The sequence below is a fragment of the Leptidea sinapis genome, chromosome 17 (genome assembly GCF_905404315.1).
Source record: "Leptidea sinapis chromosome 17, ilLepSina1.1, whole genome shotgun sequence".
Classification (NCBI taxonomy): Eukaryota; Metazoa; Arthropoda; class Insecta; order Lepidoptera; family Pieridae; genus Leptidea; species Leptidea sinapis.
The window spans coordinates 2,070,484-2,091,466 of NC_066281.1; the positions used below are offsets into that span (position 1 = coordinate 2,070,484).

At 34.9% G+C, this 20,983-nt stretch overlaps 1 protein-coding gene and 1 non-coding gene across 5 annotated transcripts in view; both read left to right on the top strand.

Annotated features, from left to right (window-relative positions):
* The window catches only part of LOC126969094 (voltage-dependent L-type calcium channel subunit beta-2), a 269,340-nt gene extending 252,064 nt beyond the window's left edge, over positions 1–17,276 (top strand). For 2 of the 4 annotated variants that reach the window (XM_050814399.1, XM_050814400.1), the window contains exons 5-12: positions 915–935; positions 1,450–1,678; positions 1,934–2,060; positions 2,413–2,553; positions 3,309–3,476; positions 4,830–4,931; positions 7,454–7,520; positions 8,867–17,276. In XM_050814399.1, the coding sequence (XP_050670356.1) occupies positions 915–935; positions 1,450–1,678; positions 1,934–2,060; positions 2,413–2,553; positions 3,309–3,476; positions 4,830–4,931; positions 7,454–7,520; positions 8,867–9,150 (1,139 nt within the window). In that variant the 3' untranslated portion in view covers positions 9,151–17,276. Of the gene's footprint in view, positions 1–914; positions 936–1,449; positions 1,679–1,784; positions 1,909–1,933; positions 2,061–2,412; positions 2,554–2,578; positions 2,720–3,308; positions 3,477–4,829; positions 4,933–7,453; positions 7,521–8,118; positions 8,201–8,541; positions 8,646–8,866 lie in introns of all 4 variants that reach the window. The other 2 variants (XM_050814402.1, XM_050814401.1) reach the window with 2 other exon arrangements.
* Positions 17,277–19,991: 2,715 nt separating this feature from the next.
* Positions 19,992–20,153, top strand: LOC126969291 (U1 spliceosomal RNA). Its single transcript, XR_007730367.1, has one exon. It is a non-coding gene; the product is annotated as a U1 spliceosomal RNA (small nuclear RNA).
* The last annotated feature ends 830 nt before the right edge of the window (positions 20,154–20,983 follow it).

The following is a 20,983-nucleotide window of genomic DNA, read 5'->3' on the forward strand; positions in this document are numbered from 1 at the left end:
AACGGCCTTCGCAAAACGTCAATATGATGCTCTCTCCTCTAAGCTTTACGATAAGATTCATGAGAAGACTTTTATCTACACACTAAGCAATTTTGAGGTAAAAAAGAAAACCACCACTTATCTTAAACAATTATCATATTCAGAAACGGAAAGTCTACTGTAACCTACTCACTAAGAATTACACACACACACACACACACACACACACACACATATACATTCACATTTAATTTTTATTTTTTAAATTTGTTTCGTTTGTCATTGTCATTTGTCGAGGAATCACTGACCCCGAAGATACAGTTTTAACTAGTTTCGGGGTCAAAGGTCTTTTAATATCACTGCAAAACCAAATTTTCAATGTTCAATGTTTTGTTACAATTAGCGATAAAAAGATGTAAATAATTGGTATTATGTAATAAATATTGTACATTTAGTAATTTAAGTTATTTGCAGTGAGTGTAAAAGAAAATGAAATAAAGTATTATTGTTATTATATTATTGTCTAAGTATTAGTGTGGTTAATATTTTAATGTTTGATATGGATCCCTCCTTGGATAAAGGACTCCTCCATTTGCTTCTATTTTTTCCTATATTTGGTCAAGCATAGCCAGTTCTTGCCCGTAATCTGAATAAAATCTTCAATGACCGTCTATTTCGTCTGCCAACAATCCTTTTCCGGTACCGTTGTTGCATTGCCATTACATCACACATTAATTAATAAGTAATAATTAACAATTATTAATTCTACTAAATTTTAAACAAAAGTATACATAATGGATGTCACTTGTGATTTTAATTTATTCACTAAATTTGAGACTGCATTGTACCGTCATCATTTCACGTCTCTTGTTTGAGGGAAGTTGTTTATTTCCTGGTTTTTTTAATATTCATATTCATAAATCTCATGTTTTCAGATATCGCAACATATGACAGAGGTAAGAACATTTCATTTGCACTTAACCAGGAAATTTATCCAACTTTTGTTTGTATATTTGGGACCGAATGCATTGTTCGTATATGTGATTGTTCTTTCGCTTATTACATTGCACTATTCATTGCATTTTCCTTGGACATCAGTGTTGGTAATGGTATTATTATTAAAAATTGGTAATGTTCTTAAAATAATTTGGAATCAATAATATGTTTACATATTAAATAAAATTGTCATGTATTGTTTACTCCTGTATATGTATAAAATGTAGCTCTTTGTGAAGTTTAATTCTCAATGTTACAATAAATACTGCATTTGTTATAAAGCAATTACATGTAATTGTTTAATATTGATGTGTAGTTAATACCTGCCTGGTAATATGAAATCAGTGTTCCAAAGCATGGTACAATTATTGGCTTAATTCCTTTTAAAGATAAAGCCAAAGTATAGAATCCCCTTGGAGATTAAACTGATGGTCTTAAATTCAAATGTCATCTTAGAGATATATTGTTTTTCAGGTGAAGATTCAGATACAGCAGCTAGAAATCGTGGCGCTGGAGCTGCACTTCCCACGGGAAAAGAGAAACGAAAACCTTTCTTCAAGAAGCAGGAGGTTTCATCTCCGTATGATGTAGTCCCTTCCATGCGACCTGTAGTGCTTGTGGGACCGTCATTGAAGGGCTACGAGGTCACAGATATGATGCAAAAAGCGTTATTTGATTTCCTTAAAAGACGGTTTGAAGGGAGGTGAGGTTTCTGTTTGATTCAAGTAATGTTTAGAAAATTTGTAATCATAAGAATGCCAATTATTATGATAAAGAAATCTTTGGTTAAATGGAAATAAACATTTCAGGATAATAATCACACGAGTAATGGCGGATATATCGCTTGCGAAGCGGTCCCTACTCAACAATCCTTCCAAAAGAGCAATAATGGAACGATCTAACTCCCGTTCTACGTGTCTTGCTGAAGTACAGGTACTAAATAGTGTTCATGTTTCAGGATCATCATTACTCGGGTTTCGGCAGATATTTCTTTGGCAAAACGATCATTACTTAATAATAATAATCAGAAGAAACCACTTATGGATAGAGCTAATTCCAGATCCAATTGTCTAGCTGAAGTTCAGGTTCGCAATAAGCACTCCGTAGTTTTGTGCTAACAGTCTAATCTAATTAATAAGTCTTAATGAAAAAATGCTTGGAGTATGTGTTGATTTTACTAATAAACTTAACAATAGATTAAAAATACTCGAATTAATAGAATTATATAACACTGAAAAGGTATCCGTAGCCTGTAATGTCAATTTACCTTTTTTTTGCTATTTGACTAAAAAGAAATAACGCTGATGACACGAATTAATACCAAAATTAACGAGCTATTTAACAAATATAGCTGAACTAGACATAATGTCGCTAAATTGTGTTGTGTAAAAAAATATGAATGGATAAATTACACTTAAAGTAAAAAATTATTATCAGACGGAAATAGAGCGGATATTCGAGTTAGCGCGGACATTGCAGCTAGTGGTCCTGGACTGCGACACTATCAACCATCCCTCCCAACTCGCTAAGACTTCACTCGCACCTGCTCTCGTTTACTTGAAGATATCTAGTCCTAAGGTAAGGTTTTCTGCTTTGTTGTCAGACTGAAATTGAGAGGATATTTGACCTGGCGCGGACTTTGCAACTGGTGGTTTTAGACTGTGACACTATCAACCATCCGTCACAGCTCGCAAAAACGTCGCTCGCGCCAATTATAGTTTATTTGAAGATATCCAGTCCGAAGGTAAAATATATTTCAATTATCTTAATTATCAGTGATAACTCTCCCCAGTTCATCATATCAGTAATACGTGCACTTTCAAATTGGCTCGCAAGTGGGTTCTCAATATAACTTCAGACTTGCTTTTAGTTTCAAACTGTTGTACTACAAAATCTAATACTATTTATTATATAACAAATGGCTTGTAAGGACATTTTTTGGAATATTGTTTTCTGTATTGCTACACTAAATTTTTAGTACAAAAAGCCGAGTCTTGTATTTAAAATAGTTTGTAGAAAAGTACTCTGAATCCCACTCTAATCTGAATTGGAAAATTGTATTAATTTATACGATTTAGGGTTTTACTAATTAATATTATGATGAAATGACAAATGTTTTAGTATCTGGAGAGATGAAAAGAGATGCTCAATATTAATAGTATCTACAAGAAGTTGTAGATACTATTAATATTGAGCTTAAATTTAATCTATTACAACGCTTTCGTGTTTTGGGCTTTCTACTCAATTATTTTCCCTTAAACTTTGTGTAACATATTTTTTCTTTAAACTTTAGCTGGTTAAATGACGTTCATAATGTAAGTATTTCTTGGCAGGTGCTACAACGGTTAATAAAATCTCGTGGCAAGGGACAGAGCAAAAATTTATCCGTACAAATGGTGGCTGCCGAAAAACTGGCGCAGTGCCCCCAGGAGATGTTTGATGTAGTGTTGGATGAAAATCAACTCGAAGATGCTTGTGAGCACATAGCTGATTATCTAGAGGTAAGGGAAGAAAATATATCATTATTATACTCAAAGGTCAATCAACATATGGCCGTTTTCAATAACCTATATATCCTTAGTTTTACTTACTAGACGAAGACCATTCCATATTTTTACGCTTACTTACATTTCAATAACCTATTGACATAAAGCATTGGACTATAACTATATTGGACATAACTATGGATAGATAAGATCTTGTCATTAAACGGTGATAGCAATTTATCCGTAACTAGAGATACTATTGAACACGACCGTTAAAAAGTTAACCTTCCTTCTGCCTTAGATAGTTAATACATCTAGATATAGGCTCTTGCTATAAGACAACTGATAAAACCGTGATAAAAACAGGCTAACAATATTAGTTTAGTGTGCGTGCCAATCTACGTCTTACACCCACGATTTCTATGACACTTTTTGTTAGTTTGCGTGAATTGCTCAAAAGTTTTAGTTCTCTCTCATTTTTTTTTCAACGTTTTCACAGCTGTCATAGTCAATCTAGATGTATAAATCATCAAAGCTTGCAGCCTGTAAAAAGTATAAGATCGCGTGCATTCACGTTTTCATTGAATAATATTAAATTATTAAATATTTTTCATTATCTATTTGAGACAAAAACATCTCATAGTAAGGATGAGATTATTTCTTCTATTAATATATTATTTATTCAGTATTTATTTTATAACAAAAAGACACGCGTTTTTTGCGTTATGTATGAGTATTTTTACTTATAAAATAACTAAACCAATTAGACAGTGCTCAATTATTCACTGATTTTGTATGCATGATTAAATTTAAATTTTAGAATTATCGTTCCAAAAGTTAGACAAATTCCTAATTAGGGATTAATCTGACTTGGTCTTTATGGATATATTAACTAACCTAGTGTATAGTTCTTACCTGACTGCATGCTCGGCGCTCGTCCAGCGCCAGCTCTCGACCGCATTCGTTTCGCACGAATCATCCAGTCCACCAGTGGGAGGCTCATTTGCACAGGATGCCGGCTAGATTATGGGTACCACAACGGCGCCTATTTCTGCCTTGAAGCAGTAATGTTTAAGCATAACTGTGTTTCGGTCTGAAGGGCGCCGTAGCTAGTGAAATTACTGGGCATATGAGACTTAACATCTTGTCTCAAGGTGACGAGCGCAGTTGTAGTGCCGCTCAGAATTTTTGGGGGTTTCAAGAATCCTGAGCGGCACTGCATTGTAATGGGCAGGGCGTATCAATTACCATCAGCTGAACGTCCTGCTCGTCTTGTCCCTTATTTTCATTAAAAAAAATCTCCGTTCTCGCTTCTTGGCTCGACGTTCTTAGCTACAATATATACATAATATACAACAATGATTTCAGGCGTATTGGTTAGCAACTCACCCACCGCCTGTCACCGCTCCGAGTCGAGCGCCACCACTTCATCAGGCGAATCCACACGCTCCACGTCAACAGGCGGAACCAGGTAGGATACCTTCTATACTAACTGTAGGTTACAAAATTATTCAAACAAAACAAACCTTATTACTATATTTACAATACTATGATTACATTACATTGAAACGATGCATTCTCCGTGCCTCTTGGCCCCAGCGAGCCAAGTGTATCGACACCAAATGGCACAAATAATCCGCTAGTGAGTTTAACGGTCTTACAAATAAACTAAGTATAAATTATATCGAAGAATAAAACAAGAACAAAAATTGGAAAATCCAAAAGTACACGCCTCGAACGCTCTTGTTATATTTTTTTTAAAGTTAAATTTCGCATAAAAACGTCGCTTCATTGTGTGTCTTCTACCGCATTTATCACGGGGAGTGTTCCGAAGAGCTGTTCAACCTGATTCCTGCCGCCGAATTTCACCTTCGCACGACACGCCACAAGTTAGGATATCATCCCCACCATCTGGATGTGTGGCGGTCCTCCACAGTGCGGTTTTCAAGGAGCTTTCTTCGTACCACGAAGCTGTGGAATGAGCTTCCTTGTGCGGTGTTTCCGGGACGATACGACATGGGTACCTTCAAGAAAAGCGCGTACACCTTCCTCTAGGCCGGCAACGCTCTTGTGATTCCTCTGGTGTTGCAGGAGAGTGTGGGCAGCGGTGATCACTTAACACCAGGTGACCCGTACGCTCGTTTGTCCTCCTATTCCATAAAAAAAAAAACGAGTAGGCCTACAGTAGTGATTTTCGAAAGGAACCTTCTCTGTTTAATTCTGAAAATTGTGAAAAAAAAATTAAGTCGTTTTGTCAAATCGTTCTCGAGATATCCGTACCACGCCGTTTTTTTGAACCACAGACTAATGGACATCCACGATAAATTTTTTTAAGAACTTTTTTTTATATTAATACGACAACTTAAAAAAAGAATTAGGATTATTCATTAGTGTCTCAGCTTTATATTGATGTGCTTTTTAAAATGTGTAAGACTATAAGAAAAAAAAATGTATGTAAAAAATTTAAAGAGTGGAAATCGTGTGACCTTGATAGGTCGGTTATAAAGCACAACCTCGCCGCTTTGCGTTCGAATCGCAATATGCAAAAAATTTCTTATGATTGTTTTATTCGCACATATTACTTTTCCCGCGTTTATTTGCAAGGCTGCTCGATATTCGGAAAACTTCAGAATTATCATTGTACTAGCTGACCCGACAGACGTTGTTCTGTTCATAAAAAAAAAACTTGGAATTTCATAAATTCCGTTCTTAGCTCTACCTCTATTCAGTGAAAAGAATACTCCTACCAAATTTCAAGTCTTTAGCTCTAATGGTTCCAGAGATATCGTGATGAGTGACTATATACGTTGAAATCTCTTATAAATTTATCATTGTATTGACAGTGTTGTCAGCGATATAGTCAACATTTTACATATTCTTAGTTAATTCTCAGGTATAAATTTATATCAAGTTTACTAGTAAGGCTGTTAAAGTAAAGTGTTTAACTGAATAAATTATGTATTACTCATATTGTTTTGTACGAGAGACTTGAAGATTATCACTGGATCCTTTATTCCCTTTACTCATGCACATCCCAAAGGGATTGTTAATGAAGATGACTTTTACCATGTAGGCAGTAGGCATTGACATATTTTCTTTGATTTAAATTAAAATGTTTATATTTAAGTTGGGATTATAAAATCACTTTTTGGACATCAAAATCTACCTATCATTCGATATAGAGAGCAGTTAAGTTTAGTAAATAATTAATTTTTAATAATTAGATTATATTATAAAGTTATGCAACAATAGTTTGGTTCAAGACCGTCAAAAGTATTATTTATAGACAGTTAACAAATAAAAGACTTACTTAATGTTAAATACATTTTAGTTCTAGATTATATTGAATATGTTGGTTAGGTTACCCGGGCCGAACTCTAAGGCAGACTCAATTGTACTCAGGTATAGATAGAGCTCATATCAATGTTGTAACGTGGAAGCCGTGTCTGTAACATTTGTAACCCATTCAATATAACACTTATAACAACTAATTATTTAAGGATTAATACGTCACTGAAGATATATAGAATTCTGCGTACTTGTATACTTTTTAGAGGTAGGCTGGAGGTAGGTATTTGTTGTTTAGTGCCAAATAGCACGTAAAATGGGTACTGACTATTGAAATTTTAATATATTAACGTCAAATTTGGAGATGCGACGAGATTACTTTGGAGTGAAAACATTTTTATCGCAGTCTAAGCTAAGTATTATAAGAGTTCGAATACATTTATTTACTTTCTTCATTTATTCATCTAGTTGAAACTTTTTGAAGTTTTGATGTTTTTAATTTTACTCTCAACTAAAACTTGCATGGAATTCTGTTTACAATTATGAATTTAACCGAATACCAAGCATTTTGAAAGCCACGAGTCGACGATACGCATCTCTGAATTTTACTACCCCAAAAACCTAACTCATTATTACATATGTAACTATTATATTATATAACAATCACTAGAATTAAAATTTACTAACAAATTATTTCCTCTATTGATCCCCCTGCACACACCGGAGGACACCGGGAAAGGTCTGACTCGTACAATTACGAAAGAGAGAGAGGTAAAACATATTTTGAGATTTATCTAGTGGTAGTACCTATTTCGTATTTCTTGTGCAAAGTCTTGTCAAGGCAGAAACTGTATAACATTGAGCTCAACTATGTACAAAATATAAAACAAAAATTGTAATTACACACAAAATTTAAACCATTTTCAAGAAATATTTTCAGGTCCTTACTACTTACGAAAGAGGGTATGAAGATGATATAAATTTTACAATTTTTACTGATTTTACCCAAAATTATATTGAAGAAAAACGTATTCTCATAGTCACGTATAACCAATTACTATTCCCTTCATTAGCATTACGAAAATTCAAATGCATCTATCATATCACGGCAGACAAAGGCATCAAATGTAGTGTAATTTATATTTTGAATCCCACACACTTCATTATTTAGTCCAACGATCTACACTTACAAGAACTTTATGTCGAAATCCATGAAATCCTCATCTCTGTATTTGTTCATTGTTGTTTATAGATGTCGTTGCTTCTGTCTGTATTTTAATATCACCATATAGTCTTAGATCGCTTATGGGCTGTCAAATTTTTGCAATTACAGCGCAATTCATTTCACATGTCCTCCTATTCATTTCAGTACAAGCATCTGGGCAAGCATATTAGCATCGGCGAAGACCATGTTGCCCCGATATCATTTAGCAGACATCTACGAAGTTCAGGTTGACTCATTTACCTTCCCAACAATATGTTTGTGTCACCCACTAACTGGTGTTGCTTTTTGCTAACACTTTCTATTCTTCATAAGGATGAGCCTCGTGCTTTTTATATTGTAATCTATCTATATTTTATTTTCGCTTGATGAATTTAGGTTATGGTCTGCTGGATCTTTAATTTTAACTTTAATACTAATAATTGAAATAATTCCCTCAGATACTTTATTTTTCAAATGTTGTCTCAATGTGTTCTTGAGTTCAATTTTAAATATGAAGATCTTAGCTACCATAGCTTTTATGTTGGTAATATATGCTTCCAAAAGCTACATCAGGGATATGGTTTGCAGCAACACCAATACCAACACCAGCAGCTGAGGTAGTCCCGTGTCCCGGTAAAGTGCGCAATGTTGGTGAAGTCAAGGTGGCAACTACTAATTCTTAATTGGGTTCTGTAAGTGCGTGCCAGTTTGAGTGCCGCGTCAACCCGACTGCCTCCCTAGACCTTTGTGTGCCGTGTTTACACTAACTGTTTTGGTTGAAATTCAATACCTACTACTTTAGTATTGTATGCGTTAGTATTCTGTAGGGTTACTGACTTGCCCGTTGTTAAAATTTATATGGAACTTGTAATAAACAATAAGGTATTTTAATGTATACTTTTGTCATCCCCAGGGAGTAGGTCACGAGCGGCACGTCCAGAGCGACTCGAAGAGGAGTATTATCCAAGGGAACAATATCATAGGTATCCCCGTGATTATCAGCGAGAGTATCGCGAGGATTATGGCCATGATTATCGGGGCGAAGAAGCTTACGGCCACGACTACACTCGTGAATATAACCGAGAGTATCCACGCGATGAGAGACATCTCTCCCGTGAGGAGAGGAGTTCACGTGGCAGGGAAAGAGAACCACCTGAAGACTATGGACCTTCGAGGCGTGCTCTAAACGCTCTTTAGCCTCTGCTTTCAGTCTTCGCATTGTATCGCACTCTTCTGACTTGTCGCTCAATAAATGATGACTTCAAGCTCAATCCAGACTTCCTGGAAAGCATTGCAGTGATTTATGCTTTATGAATCATGTGGATTTTTATATGGCCAAGAAGATGATGCTCATTTTTATGACTATTTATGAAAATCCTGGTCACCTAGATAAATTTTACATCTATTAGGACAGTTATACTGGCAATACATCGAATAATTTTTGATCACTTTATGCACTTTCATAGACAAATTTGTCACTAGTTCTGATGTAGCAAGAAATTTTGAAAAAATCTGCGATAGTCCAAGTTATTGGGATACAGTGCGAGGATTTGCACATGGTGCTTTAAGACCGGTTGTTTTGCCTATTTTTGTGTATTGAAAAGTTTATAGTAAGTAATAATATTTATTGCGCAATCCACTGGGATACGCCAGTATAGACGCTATCTCAATTTTACTGAGCTGCACTATCGTGTCGTGTGATCATGGAAGTAATGACGTGCTCTCATTGTAAATTATTATAAAATGTGAAAATTTTGCCTGACTTCGTATTTCGGGACTGTAAATTAATTGTACTATTAAATTTCTTAATAATATGTCTCTTGTTGTTAAAGTATAAAGCTTTGTATTACAAACATAATAATTTTTGCCACACAGATTCTAAATTATTTCATTAATGTATAAGTGCTTTAGGTGTTAAATTTGGACATTTGTGGGCATTATGATAATGATTTAAGCCACAATCATTTAGGTATTGATAATTTTTATGTAAACGCTGTATAAGCTGTTTTACTTATTTAATTGACTGAAAACAACAGTTTTATAGTGTTAGTCGCTTTTACATGCTGATTTATGATCTAGGGGCACACGCGTTGATAAACTGATTCAAATTTTAAACACCAATGGCGCTATCTATAGCTTGATCATTTTGCAATTCTTCAGATCTCCAAAGAGTTTCTTATCATTGCAAACTCTTTATTACGAAGTAAAAGTTTTGAAATTTTAATGACTCGGCTTCATTACATCTCCATTTACCAATGGGAGGTTCCTTTAAACAGGGAGTCGGATAGATTATGGGTACCACAACGGCGCCTTCTATACTATATTTCTGCCGTGAAGCAGTAATGTGTAAGCATTATTGTGTTTCGGTCTGAACGGCGCCGTAGCTAGTGAAATTACTGGGCAAATGACTTAAAATCTTACGTCTCAAGGTGACGAGCACAATTGTAGTGCGGATTTTTTGGGTTTTACAAGAATCCTGAGCGGCACTGCATTGTTAGTGAAAGGGCGTATCAATTACCATCAGCTGAACGTCCTGCTCGTTACTGGCATGAAAAAAGAATATTTAAGGTCTCCGAAGAACTTTTTTGTGCTCGTCAGCAAACTACAGAACTTCCTTCCTCCGGCGGTATATGGAGGCCGATAAATCTCAATGTAACGGCCGATAAGAGTACATAGCGTACTGAATTCGATGTTTTAACGTCTAAAGCACTCTGAGGCTGTAATCTATAGAGCTTACTTAGACTTTACTTACTTAAAACTTAGCTGAGTTCAAAATTACCACAAACTTTAATCATTGGCATTTGACAGCTAACATTAATCTGAGCTTAACCTAAAACAGCACAATAGAAAAGTATAACAAGCTCTTCCAATAGATAGTACCTATACTAAATTATAACAGTGTACAAATAATGAAACTTATTTGATTATTAGTTAAGTTATTGAGTTAAATTGAAATCGATTAATGACTTATGGAGAAATGCGGTAAAAGGTAACTATGATTTGTATGGCTTCGAAAGAGCGCCATCTAGTGACAGTAAAGGAAAACATCATCGAATAGGTCAAAAATGTCACTCTTGGCACTCGGAACGCATTTTTAGATGTGTGACAGCTATGGGTGTCAGCAAAATTAAAAAAAAAAAAAACTTAAAATATTTATTGTACACAAACGTTCATGACAGGTAACAACTAACTACACCAATCACTGACCTCTACTATGTACCACTGGACTGGCGGCTGTCAGAGTGCTTTTGTGCCTGTTTGATATTCGCCATTTTAGCGCTGTTGGCCATAGCGAGAGTCTGCGGTACTAAAACTACTGTAGACAACCTCAAAAAACATCGATAGATGGTGGAAAATGATTACAAAAAAAATTGTGTGCTTTAATACGTTGATTCTTGAAGTATAAATAAAGCGGAAAACGAACGAAATTAATTCAAAATGCAAAAATACTCCTACTTTACAGCCATTTCCATTACACCTCAAAATTAGTTCTCTGTACACTCGCGAGTGGCGTTTCAAATAAAAAATTTGCTGTCAAACACATGGAACAGCCTGTCTAGTGGTATACAGGTCAGTGACACCAATGCATGTATTATACGGGAAAATTAAAACGTCGTACAACTGTTGTGATGACGCAAAAATTGTTCATTTCCTTAGTGTTCGGCTTATAATCTCAGATTTCCTATCGTCGTGTCTAGATATGTCTGAGCAAAGTCTAAATACGCTTTATAAATCTCAGCTTAAGTCCTTCTATTATATATTTTATATTAATTATTTATTGATAAGACTACACGTGGTATGTACATTATATTTCATAAGTAAAGTTAAATAAATTAGCCAGCAATATTTCTGCTTTTTGTATATTTTTTCGATAATAATTAATAAAAATATAATATATTAATAAATACATGGCTATTTCCTACCGAAAAATTCTCTTGTTATCTCAAGTTACTGTGCACGTAAGTTGTAGGTCACTAACGGCCGTTCCCAATATACTATCTACAGATAGAGATAAATTACTACCTTCTACTGTCAGTAATTAGCTATCAATAATCTGACTCTGTCTCAATATACATGATAAGTCATTCTTATCGCCTTATATTGGGATGCGTGAATTTCAATTTTCATACAAACTTCTATCGCTGGTAAGCTATACGTCGTCCCATTGACAGACAGCGTGTAGGGATAAGGTGAGTTACCGTCGATAAGTTTATTGGGACAGAAAAGTCAACGATAGTTACGATTTTTATCTCAAGTAAGAGATAGACTGAATATTGGGAACGGTCTTAAGTAAATCATTACTATTTGAATGTACCTTTCCGTTCCGGGAAAGTGATCGCATATGCCTCAGATTGGCGTGATTCTGACGCTCGCGAAGCGTTCTGTCAATGCATATTATTTTACGTGTATTAATAGATTGCTTATAGCTAGGATGATTTGAGTGAATGTATCAGAAAGCTATTGAATCAAGCTATAAGACCATGCAAAATATACCATCTTATAAACAAAATAAGGGTCAGAAATTATTGACGGAATAGTGTGCCATTCGGCCCTTTCGATTTTGGTGTATCTGTGAAATCTAGTGTTTTGGGGAACTTGCCGATTTCGGAAGGATTAAATGTTAAATGTTTGTAATATATTTTTCGCCGAAAACATATGAATGTATTGTCTCTGTAGTTATTACTTTATATTGTTACTTAAGACAATTATTTGTTACCATACAAATATTTATTACTTTCTTTACAATGTTACTGAACCCAAAATTCTTTGTTATATAATTTATTCTGTATCATCATCGTTTCTTAGTAGCCTTCTATCTTTTTCAGGAATATTTTTAATTTGTTTAATATATCACTGAGTAATTTCAAGAAAAATTAACAATTTGCAAATCACAGTAAAATGGGCAATCTAAAATTAATGTTTTGTACTTAGATTAAGGATTGTTCCCCCCGTGTTCCAACTAGATACCGCACTACCCAAGAACGTCATATAAAGCGTGTTTTTTAGTTTTTTTAAACTATAACTTCTTTATTACGGCAACTATTAGATGCTTGTGTGCGTGGCATCTTGACACTCAATGGCATCTTTCAAATTTTGTAACATACGCTTCGTGTTATTTTACATTGAAATTAATACCACAAAATACTAACTGATGATATGTGATCCCAGTGTCTTTCTTATTTCTTGTAGTATTCTTTTTACAAAGTTTTACTACGCAACCCAAAGTTTAACAGAACGTGGCACATCAACGTCACTCATTGTTCGAGACTGGCACGAGTACGCCCACTTGGACGTAGTATTGCCTCACTTTGCTGTATCTAGTTGTAGCGCAGCGGAGGCCAATCCTTGTAGTAATAAATTATATTATTGTACTTTCAAGATTACAAATTAGAATTATTCTTAGTTGGTACAGTTTTCCATTGATATTAAAATAATTTTAACGAACAAATTGTTTGTTACAAAATTGTTTCGAGGTGATATAAGAGATGTTTATAAAGTTATAAAATATATGTTAAAATCGTTTAAGTTCATCCAAGTTATATGATGGAAGTGTTAAGTTGATATTTGAAGTGAACCTTATTTTAAATCTCTTCAAATTAGTAAGGACCCTGGAAAGTTATTACCAGTCTTCCAAATGGGTTCTCCGTGTTGTAACCAGGAGCCCTATTACCAAAATCGAAATACGAAGTTTCGGTTGACGGATCATAAATTTTCCTATTACGAAAGTGTTTCGGACCCGAAGATCGATACGAAGTTCGCGATTAGACATTTTGTCTTTCGTTTATTTTATTTTCGTTTACCTTATTCCCAAATTCACTTGTCATTAACATTTTCATTGTTTGAATTTATTATGATCATACTGCTTAACTTCTAATGGTAATGTACATTGTTCCGAAACTAAATCCATCCGCACTATTCGGATCCGAACTACTTTGATAGTAGGATTTTAGGGCCGGACTGGTAGTTTGTGAAGCTTCAGCACAGTACACATATGTAACACTATGGAAACTAAGCCTTGTTCATATAATACTTACCTACGCGTGCCTACACTTCATTCAAGCAATAGGGTTGTCAGCTTAATTTTCTTACCAATTTTAAAAAAGCGGGAGGTTCGTTAGTTTAAAAAACAATAGCTCCGGTTTTGATGGAGCCGACTTCAAAGAGCCGTATACCACGCAATACGCTGGCATTTTTAAAAAGATCGCGGAACCAAATAACAATTTGACACTCGTCTTGACGCGACACTCGCTACTGCAAGACCGCGAAAACAGCTTAGGGGCCTCGTCGATGCTCATGTTTGTGTGAGAGTGTCATTTCAAACGTTTGTAGGGAGTTTCCATACTGTGCATATGTCTACTGTGGCTTCAGGCTAATGCTACAAGTATGTTACACCATACTGGAGTGCTAATACTACTATTATTAGCCAAGCACCTACCTAATTAACGATAGTGTGTAATATGTATGTACTCGGTGTGGGAAAAGAGCAATTTTTTTTTTATTTATTTAAAAAATATGACTTTGACACATAAAGAGCAGCTAGCTATAAGACATTATTGCAAAAGAAACCCAAAGGGTATTTTTGTTCTTTATAATAATAATAAGTGCAGTAAGCTCTCATTTAGATCTGTCCTTAGTTTTGAGGCTATTTGATTACCACCATTATGGTTATATGTTTTATGTACTAGAGAAGAACTTGGCTTGATGTTTGTAACACAAGTTATGGACAGCTGTCGTCAACTCAATTAGTCTATGATTAAGCATTTGTAGCAATAATACACATTTTAGTCTTCGTGTCTATTAGTCCGTTGAAATGTTACATGAGCTTTGCATTTTTTAGAGGGCGCAATTTTATTTTTGGGAAATGTGGGGGTCAGTATAAGCTAAAAGCCAAGTTTGTGGGGTTGCCGCCCTTGTCGCCCGGCCGCCATCTTGGAAAAAGGGGTGCAAACACCATTTTCGCGATATCTCTGAAACTATGCGTCCTACATTTTTGTAGTCGTTAGGACATAATTTGTGGCAAATCCCTAATTTCCCAAATGTATAAAAAAGTTATAGATCAAGAAATCATTTTTTTTTAGAAATTTTCCCACTTTTTTGCTTATAACTTCTTTAATTTTAAATTAAGGGCATAAAGTATACATATTTCTAGGATTTGCTAGAACATATGTCCCAAAAATAAAATTGCGTTGTCTAAAAAAGCAATATTCGGTTCTAAAAGTGTAACATTTCAATGGACTATATTGAGATATTGGAACTCTCAAGACACAAGTGATGGTCAAAGAGTGAACTTTTACCAGTAATTTTGAACATATTTCCTCCCAATGTAATGGGTAACGACGCGTCATGAAGTTGTTGGCAACAGCTTGTCCGAAATAGCTTCTCTATTACGTAGTCCATATTATTCCATAATTACCTCCCATACACATATTTATATGGTAATCGTAATAGTTTTTTTTAAATTTGCAAATTGCATAGTAAAATATTTATGTGTAAAGACTAATGACCAATTAGTTTTGTTTTAAATAAATGTTTATGGATGTTGCGCACTCGATGGATTTATGTAATGAGTGAAATATGCGAAGGACAAAATAAATAGACATTAAATTAGGTATATATTGTATGTTTTTCAAGCATTATAGCTTGGAGATTTTAGTTCTCTAGCAACGTTCGACCGGGGGGCGATTTTTGAGCTGTCACACACGCCATTTTTTCACAGTTTTTTTTTTCACAATTATGGCATTTTTTTAGTAGGACTGTATTATAATTAAGATAAAATCATAAATTTTACATGAGACCACACTGCTTTGAGTTACCTAACTGGAACCAAAGAGTAAGTAAAATTAACGTACGATAACAGTCTTAAATTTTAAACAGTGTTGCCATAAGGCATATTTATGTTAGAATATTTCTGAACAATGGTAATATATAATTAATATGTTTATAAGAATTTTATGGTTGAGTGGTTTCAGCCACTATGTATTCGGGCGTTCAACTCTCAAAAATCGGCTCCCAGTGTTAAGAAAATCGTTATATTATGTTTTACGTACAGCCGTTATAAATATTCAATGATGAATTCAAAATTATTTTGAATCCAGATTTGATGTCACCTCATTCGTCGATTGATTTTGAATCTGCATTATAGTGTCATTTATATAATTCGTTACCAATCCCCCAAAGATGGATTAGAATTGACCAACGTAACGACCCATGGATTCTGAAGTACTAAGAGCAGAAGATCGAAGTGAATATCTCGGATCGGCAATTTGGGAAAATTGATGAAAATACCAATCTCGGATCGCAAATATGGGATTTCGAAAATATTTAGAAAGCGGCTTTAACGTGCAGTTGTAGCTTCTAATTATGTCCGATAGGCAGATCAAAATATAAATATTTTTCCTGTAATACATATGAAATAATTTGATATTTCATTTGTATCTAAAGAAAACGATTGTCGTTGCTGAGCGTTTTTTATCTATTGCTAACTTAAGAAAATCGGCACACGGCCGATAGTTGAATTTGGAGGTTAAATTCTAGCCACTAGTAATGATATTACATTACTAACATATGAAGTTAAAGGTCAAACCACACTTTAACAGCGCGCTGTTACAGTAGAAATATTGATAAGCCAAAGAGTATCGTCGCGCGGCGTTATTGTAGATAACATATTGAACCCCCGGCAAAATTTATTTTCTTATAGCCTGATATGAGCACATAAGAAGAATGGGAGAAAATCTCGTGTAAAAAATAGTGACATTTTTATTATAACAATATTATGTAAATTTAAATACAGCAAATATGCAATACAATTTTCATGCGTGTAGGAATTGTATTATATTAAAGTTTTCAAGATGCTTTAAGATTAAAGTACAATTTCCTTTTTTTAATGAAAATATGATAAATTATGGTCTTGCGCACAGATAAGAGTTCATAAATATTAAGCATTGTACTAAAGGTATTGTGACTGACACGTTTAGGCAATTCGTGGACCAGACATAATACCGAAGAGTTAATCATATAAACAGAATACGTGAAATCGACTCCCTGTGTAAGTGAAATGGAAATCTTTGTGCCGCAGTTAATGCCGCACCGGACTCCTAACAGTGTGGTTTGACCCTAAAAATTTCAGGCACCTTTGTTCCCTATCTAAATAAATATGTATGATGTATCACTTACGATACCTTTGCACTGATGATGGTGATGTATAAATATCGGATAGTAATAGTGCCGTTAGTTATTCGATACCATTTTTTGGACTCTTGTAATTATAATGCGTCTGTATTTCATTGTTGCAATCATTTGTAAATAAAATACTTTATATTTAATTTGTTTTACTTCTTTTGCGGGCTCCGTACAAAAAATGAAATGGAACCCTTACGGAATCACCTGAACGTCTTTCTATCTGTCCGTCCCTCTTTCACACTTCCAATTTGCTCCGAATCTACTGAACTAGGTGAAATTTGGTAGGATGGTGGTATCTTATGCCCAAACACAACGTTCAAAGTATTTTTTTTTTAAATAAGGGTCATTCGGGAGACAAATTAGGAAATTAAAAAAAAGTTTTGCAAACCTTACTGTGTACTTATATCAAATATTTTTTATTATTATTACTTATATAATTAAATACTTTTGATTTTATTCCTCCTTACTAACTACCTAGAACTTTGAAAAAAATATGAAGTATAGTTCGTTGCTGGTAGATTACAGAAACCTATAAGAATTCTGTCGATTACTTCTTCTCAAAAAAGTAGTATATATAAAATATACACATATATTCATAAAATTTAGTATACAGGGGATTTCGGTGACAATAAATCGATCTGGCTAGGTTTCAATTTAAAAAAGATCTTATATCCTTAAACGAGCCATACTTTTATATATGTATATATATATATATATATATCTCTGGTCTGGCGCACCCCAGTATCAGCTCGATCCATTTGACCGCGTGCAACGCAGAGCAGCTTGAATTGTCGGGGACCCAGTGCTCTATGAACGGCTGGATCACTTGGCGTTGCGTAGAGACGTCGCTTCATTGTGTATCTTCTACCGCATTTATCACGGGGAGTGTTCCGAAGAGCTGTTTAACCTGATTCCTGCCGCCGAATTCCACCTTCGCACGACACGCCACAAGTTAGGATATCATCCTCACCATCTGGATGTGTGGCGGTCCTCCACAGTGCGGTTTTCAAGGTGCTTTCTTCCACGTACTACAAAGCTGTGGAATGAGCTTCCTTGTGCGGTGTTTCCGGGACGATACGACATGGGTAGCTTCAAAAAAAGCGCGTACACCTTCCTTAAAGGCCGGCAACGCTCCTGTGATTCCTCTGGTGTTGCGAGAGATTGTGGGCGGCGCTGATCACTTAACAACAGGTGACCCTCGTACGCTCGTTTGTCCTCCTATTCCATAAAAAAAATATATATAATCTGAATCTCGGAAACGGCTCCAACGATTTTTATAAAATTTAGTATTTCGGGGACGATAAATCGATCTAGCTAGGTTTCAATTTAAAACTACATTAGTTTTATAATAGTTCAGATGGGCCATTGGATTATCCGGAAAGCAGAAGACCCCGGTTCGAATCCAGATGTCCTATTAGTTTTTTTTTGTACAATCTTAAAAATCTTCGTCCGGATATTAGGAATAAACAGTCAAGAATTTTTCCCAGTTCGTATTATGCGTAGTCTATTACTGTTCATGTAATACAGGGAATCTGTGGGGACCTTGATTGTCCTTCATTTGTTCTGCTCGGGATATGCTGGCGAATTAAGCCCGGTTTCCACTAAAGCGGAGAGGAGAGGAATGTCACTATATAAAATTTACACATTAAATCCTGATATCACTTGTGTGGAACAGCATTGCAAGAGGTAAATTGCATTCGTGATTTAGGAGTAGTCTTTGATAATAAACTGACATTTCTCCCACATATCGACAAAATCTTAGCAAAGTCTTCTTGGTGAAATAGTAAACATTTTAAAAACTCGTTTACTAAGATTATTTATTATATTATATTATATTTTACTTATAATGCCTTCGTGAGGAGTACCTTAGAATACTGCAGTGGTGTGTGGTCACCAGTCTATAAGGTTCGCCATTGGTTGGTCTAGACAAACTCCATAAAAAATATATGTCGAAAGACTGAATCATTTTTAAAATGGAAAGCCAATCAGTTCGTCGTCAAATATTAGATATGGTGTTCTTTTTCAAAGTACTACGAAATTTGTCGATTGCCTTATGTTGCTTAAATCTCTCACTTTTAGAGTTCCTTGCCGATTACTATATAAACCCCAGGGTCTTTTGCGTTGCCATTAGCTCGTACTAATCTGTAAATACACTTACCTGTATCTAGACCATGCCAAACATATAATTCTCTCGACGTATCTCTAGACATATTTAGGACATCACCCATTGCATTTTAGACTGCCGTTCGGAAATTTTTGAATAATCTTAAATAGTATTTAAGTTTGTTATATTAATTCTTAAGGTATAATAGTTCATGTAATTGTGAACTTAATGAAATTTTGTTACTTTAATTGCATGTACTTACAGTTTTGTTTAGTCATTAATTACTTATATTAAGATTCATTTACTGTAACTGTAACTGGTTATCCTCAAAAAAATTAAATAAAATAATAAATGGAGTCTTCTTAGTGGTAAATGCTAAAACAACAGTTAAAATGGACTAGGTTCAATTTACCCCGTTACAAGTTTCTCCCGACACTTGACGACGATTTCCCGAGAGAGATCTGCATGGCCCGTGTATACAGCATCACAATTTTGTTGCAAATATGCAATATCGTTCAATATTTATAATTAAATAGCCAATATATGTTGTAGTAACCTCCACCGCACATTTGCGTTAGCTTCAAGTTTTTCTGAGCTCATTATTCAGACCGATGCGACGTTACTTGGAACAAGGAGTCAACTAAGTTCATGTTAATTCACCTAGATGGCGCTAGTATGTACCGATGGTTTTTTAGACTGCGCTATTAAAATTTATTCGTGAATGAGCAGTAGCTCTGCGAGCCGTATCAAAATCATACTTACCTGGCGTAGGGGACACCGTGATCAAGAAGGCGGTTCCCCCAGAGCGAGGCCTTTCCATTGCACTGCGGATGGGTTGACCTCTGCGATTATCCCTAATGCGGATAACTCGGACGCGTAATTTTTGGTAGTGGGGACTGCGTACGCGCCGTCCCCCCAATTATGAATAAAATATGATTATTATAATAAACATCAATGATAACGGTAATGATACGTGATAGATAGCTAGATATTTCAGAATTGGCTCATGTTCACTATAATGAACTATTATAGTGAACATGAGCCAATTATAATAATAATAATTTTGCCAAAACTACGCATCGCAAGCAAATAGTGTTTGTAATTTGTGTGTCGCAATAGGTACAAGGCTTCTATTTTGCACTATGGTGGTTGCAAGTTGATACCTATAAGGTTGTAGAAGATACGGGGTTGAGACATGTGATTAATGTGTGATTATCACTAATCTAAAATAATTTTGGATTGTTCTAGAATATTTTAGAGATTTCTAGAAAAATTAAGAAAGCTCTAAATTAGATGCCACAGTTCTGGACGATCTAGAATGATTTCTAGATTAAGAATTTTCTTCACAAAACTAATAAAACTATATCTATAAAAATATATATATAAAAAATTTCGGCCAATTTTATTCTAGATTGAATGATAAACATGTATTTCAAAATAATATACCTCAGACCTGAGAAGAACGGACGCAAGAAAGTCAGCGTGATTTTTTTCTTAATTTTGTTACAATATATGCAGTATCGTACACTAAAATTTATAATTTAATAGCTTGGGGGCGTTCGCTCCACTTAAAATCAGTAATATCATTAAGAAAATTATTTATGTTATAGTAACCTTTACCACACATACGATTTTTAACAACTCTTTTTTTTTTGTAAAAGGGAGGCAAACGAGCGTAAGGGTCACCTGGTGTTAAGTGATCACCACCCACATTATCTTGCAACACCAGAGGATTCACTGGAGCGT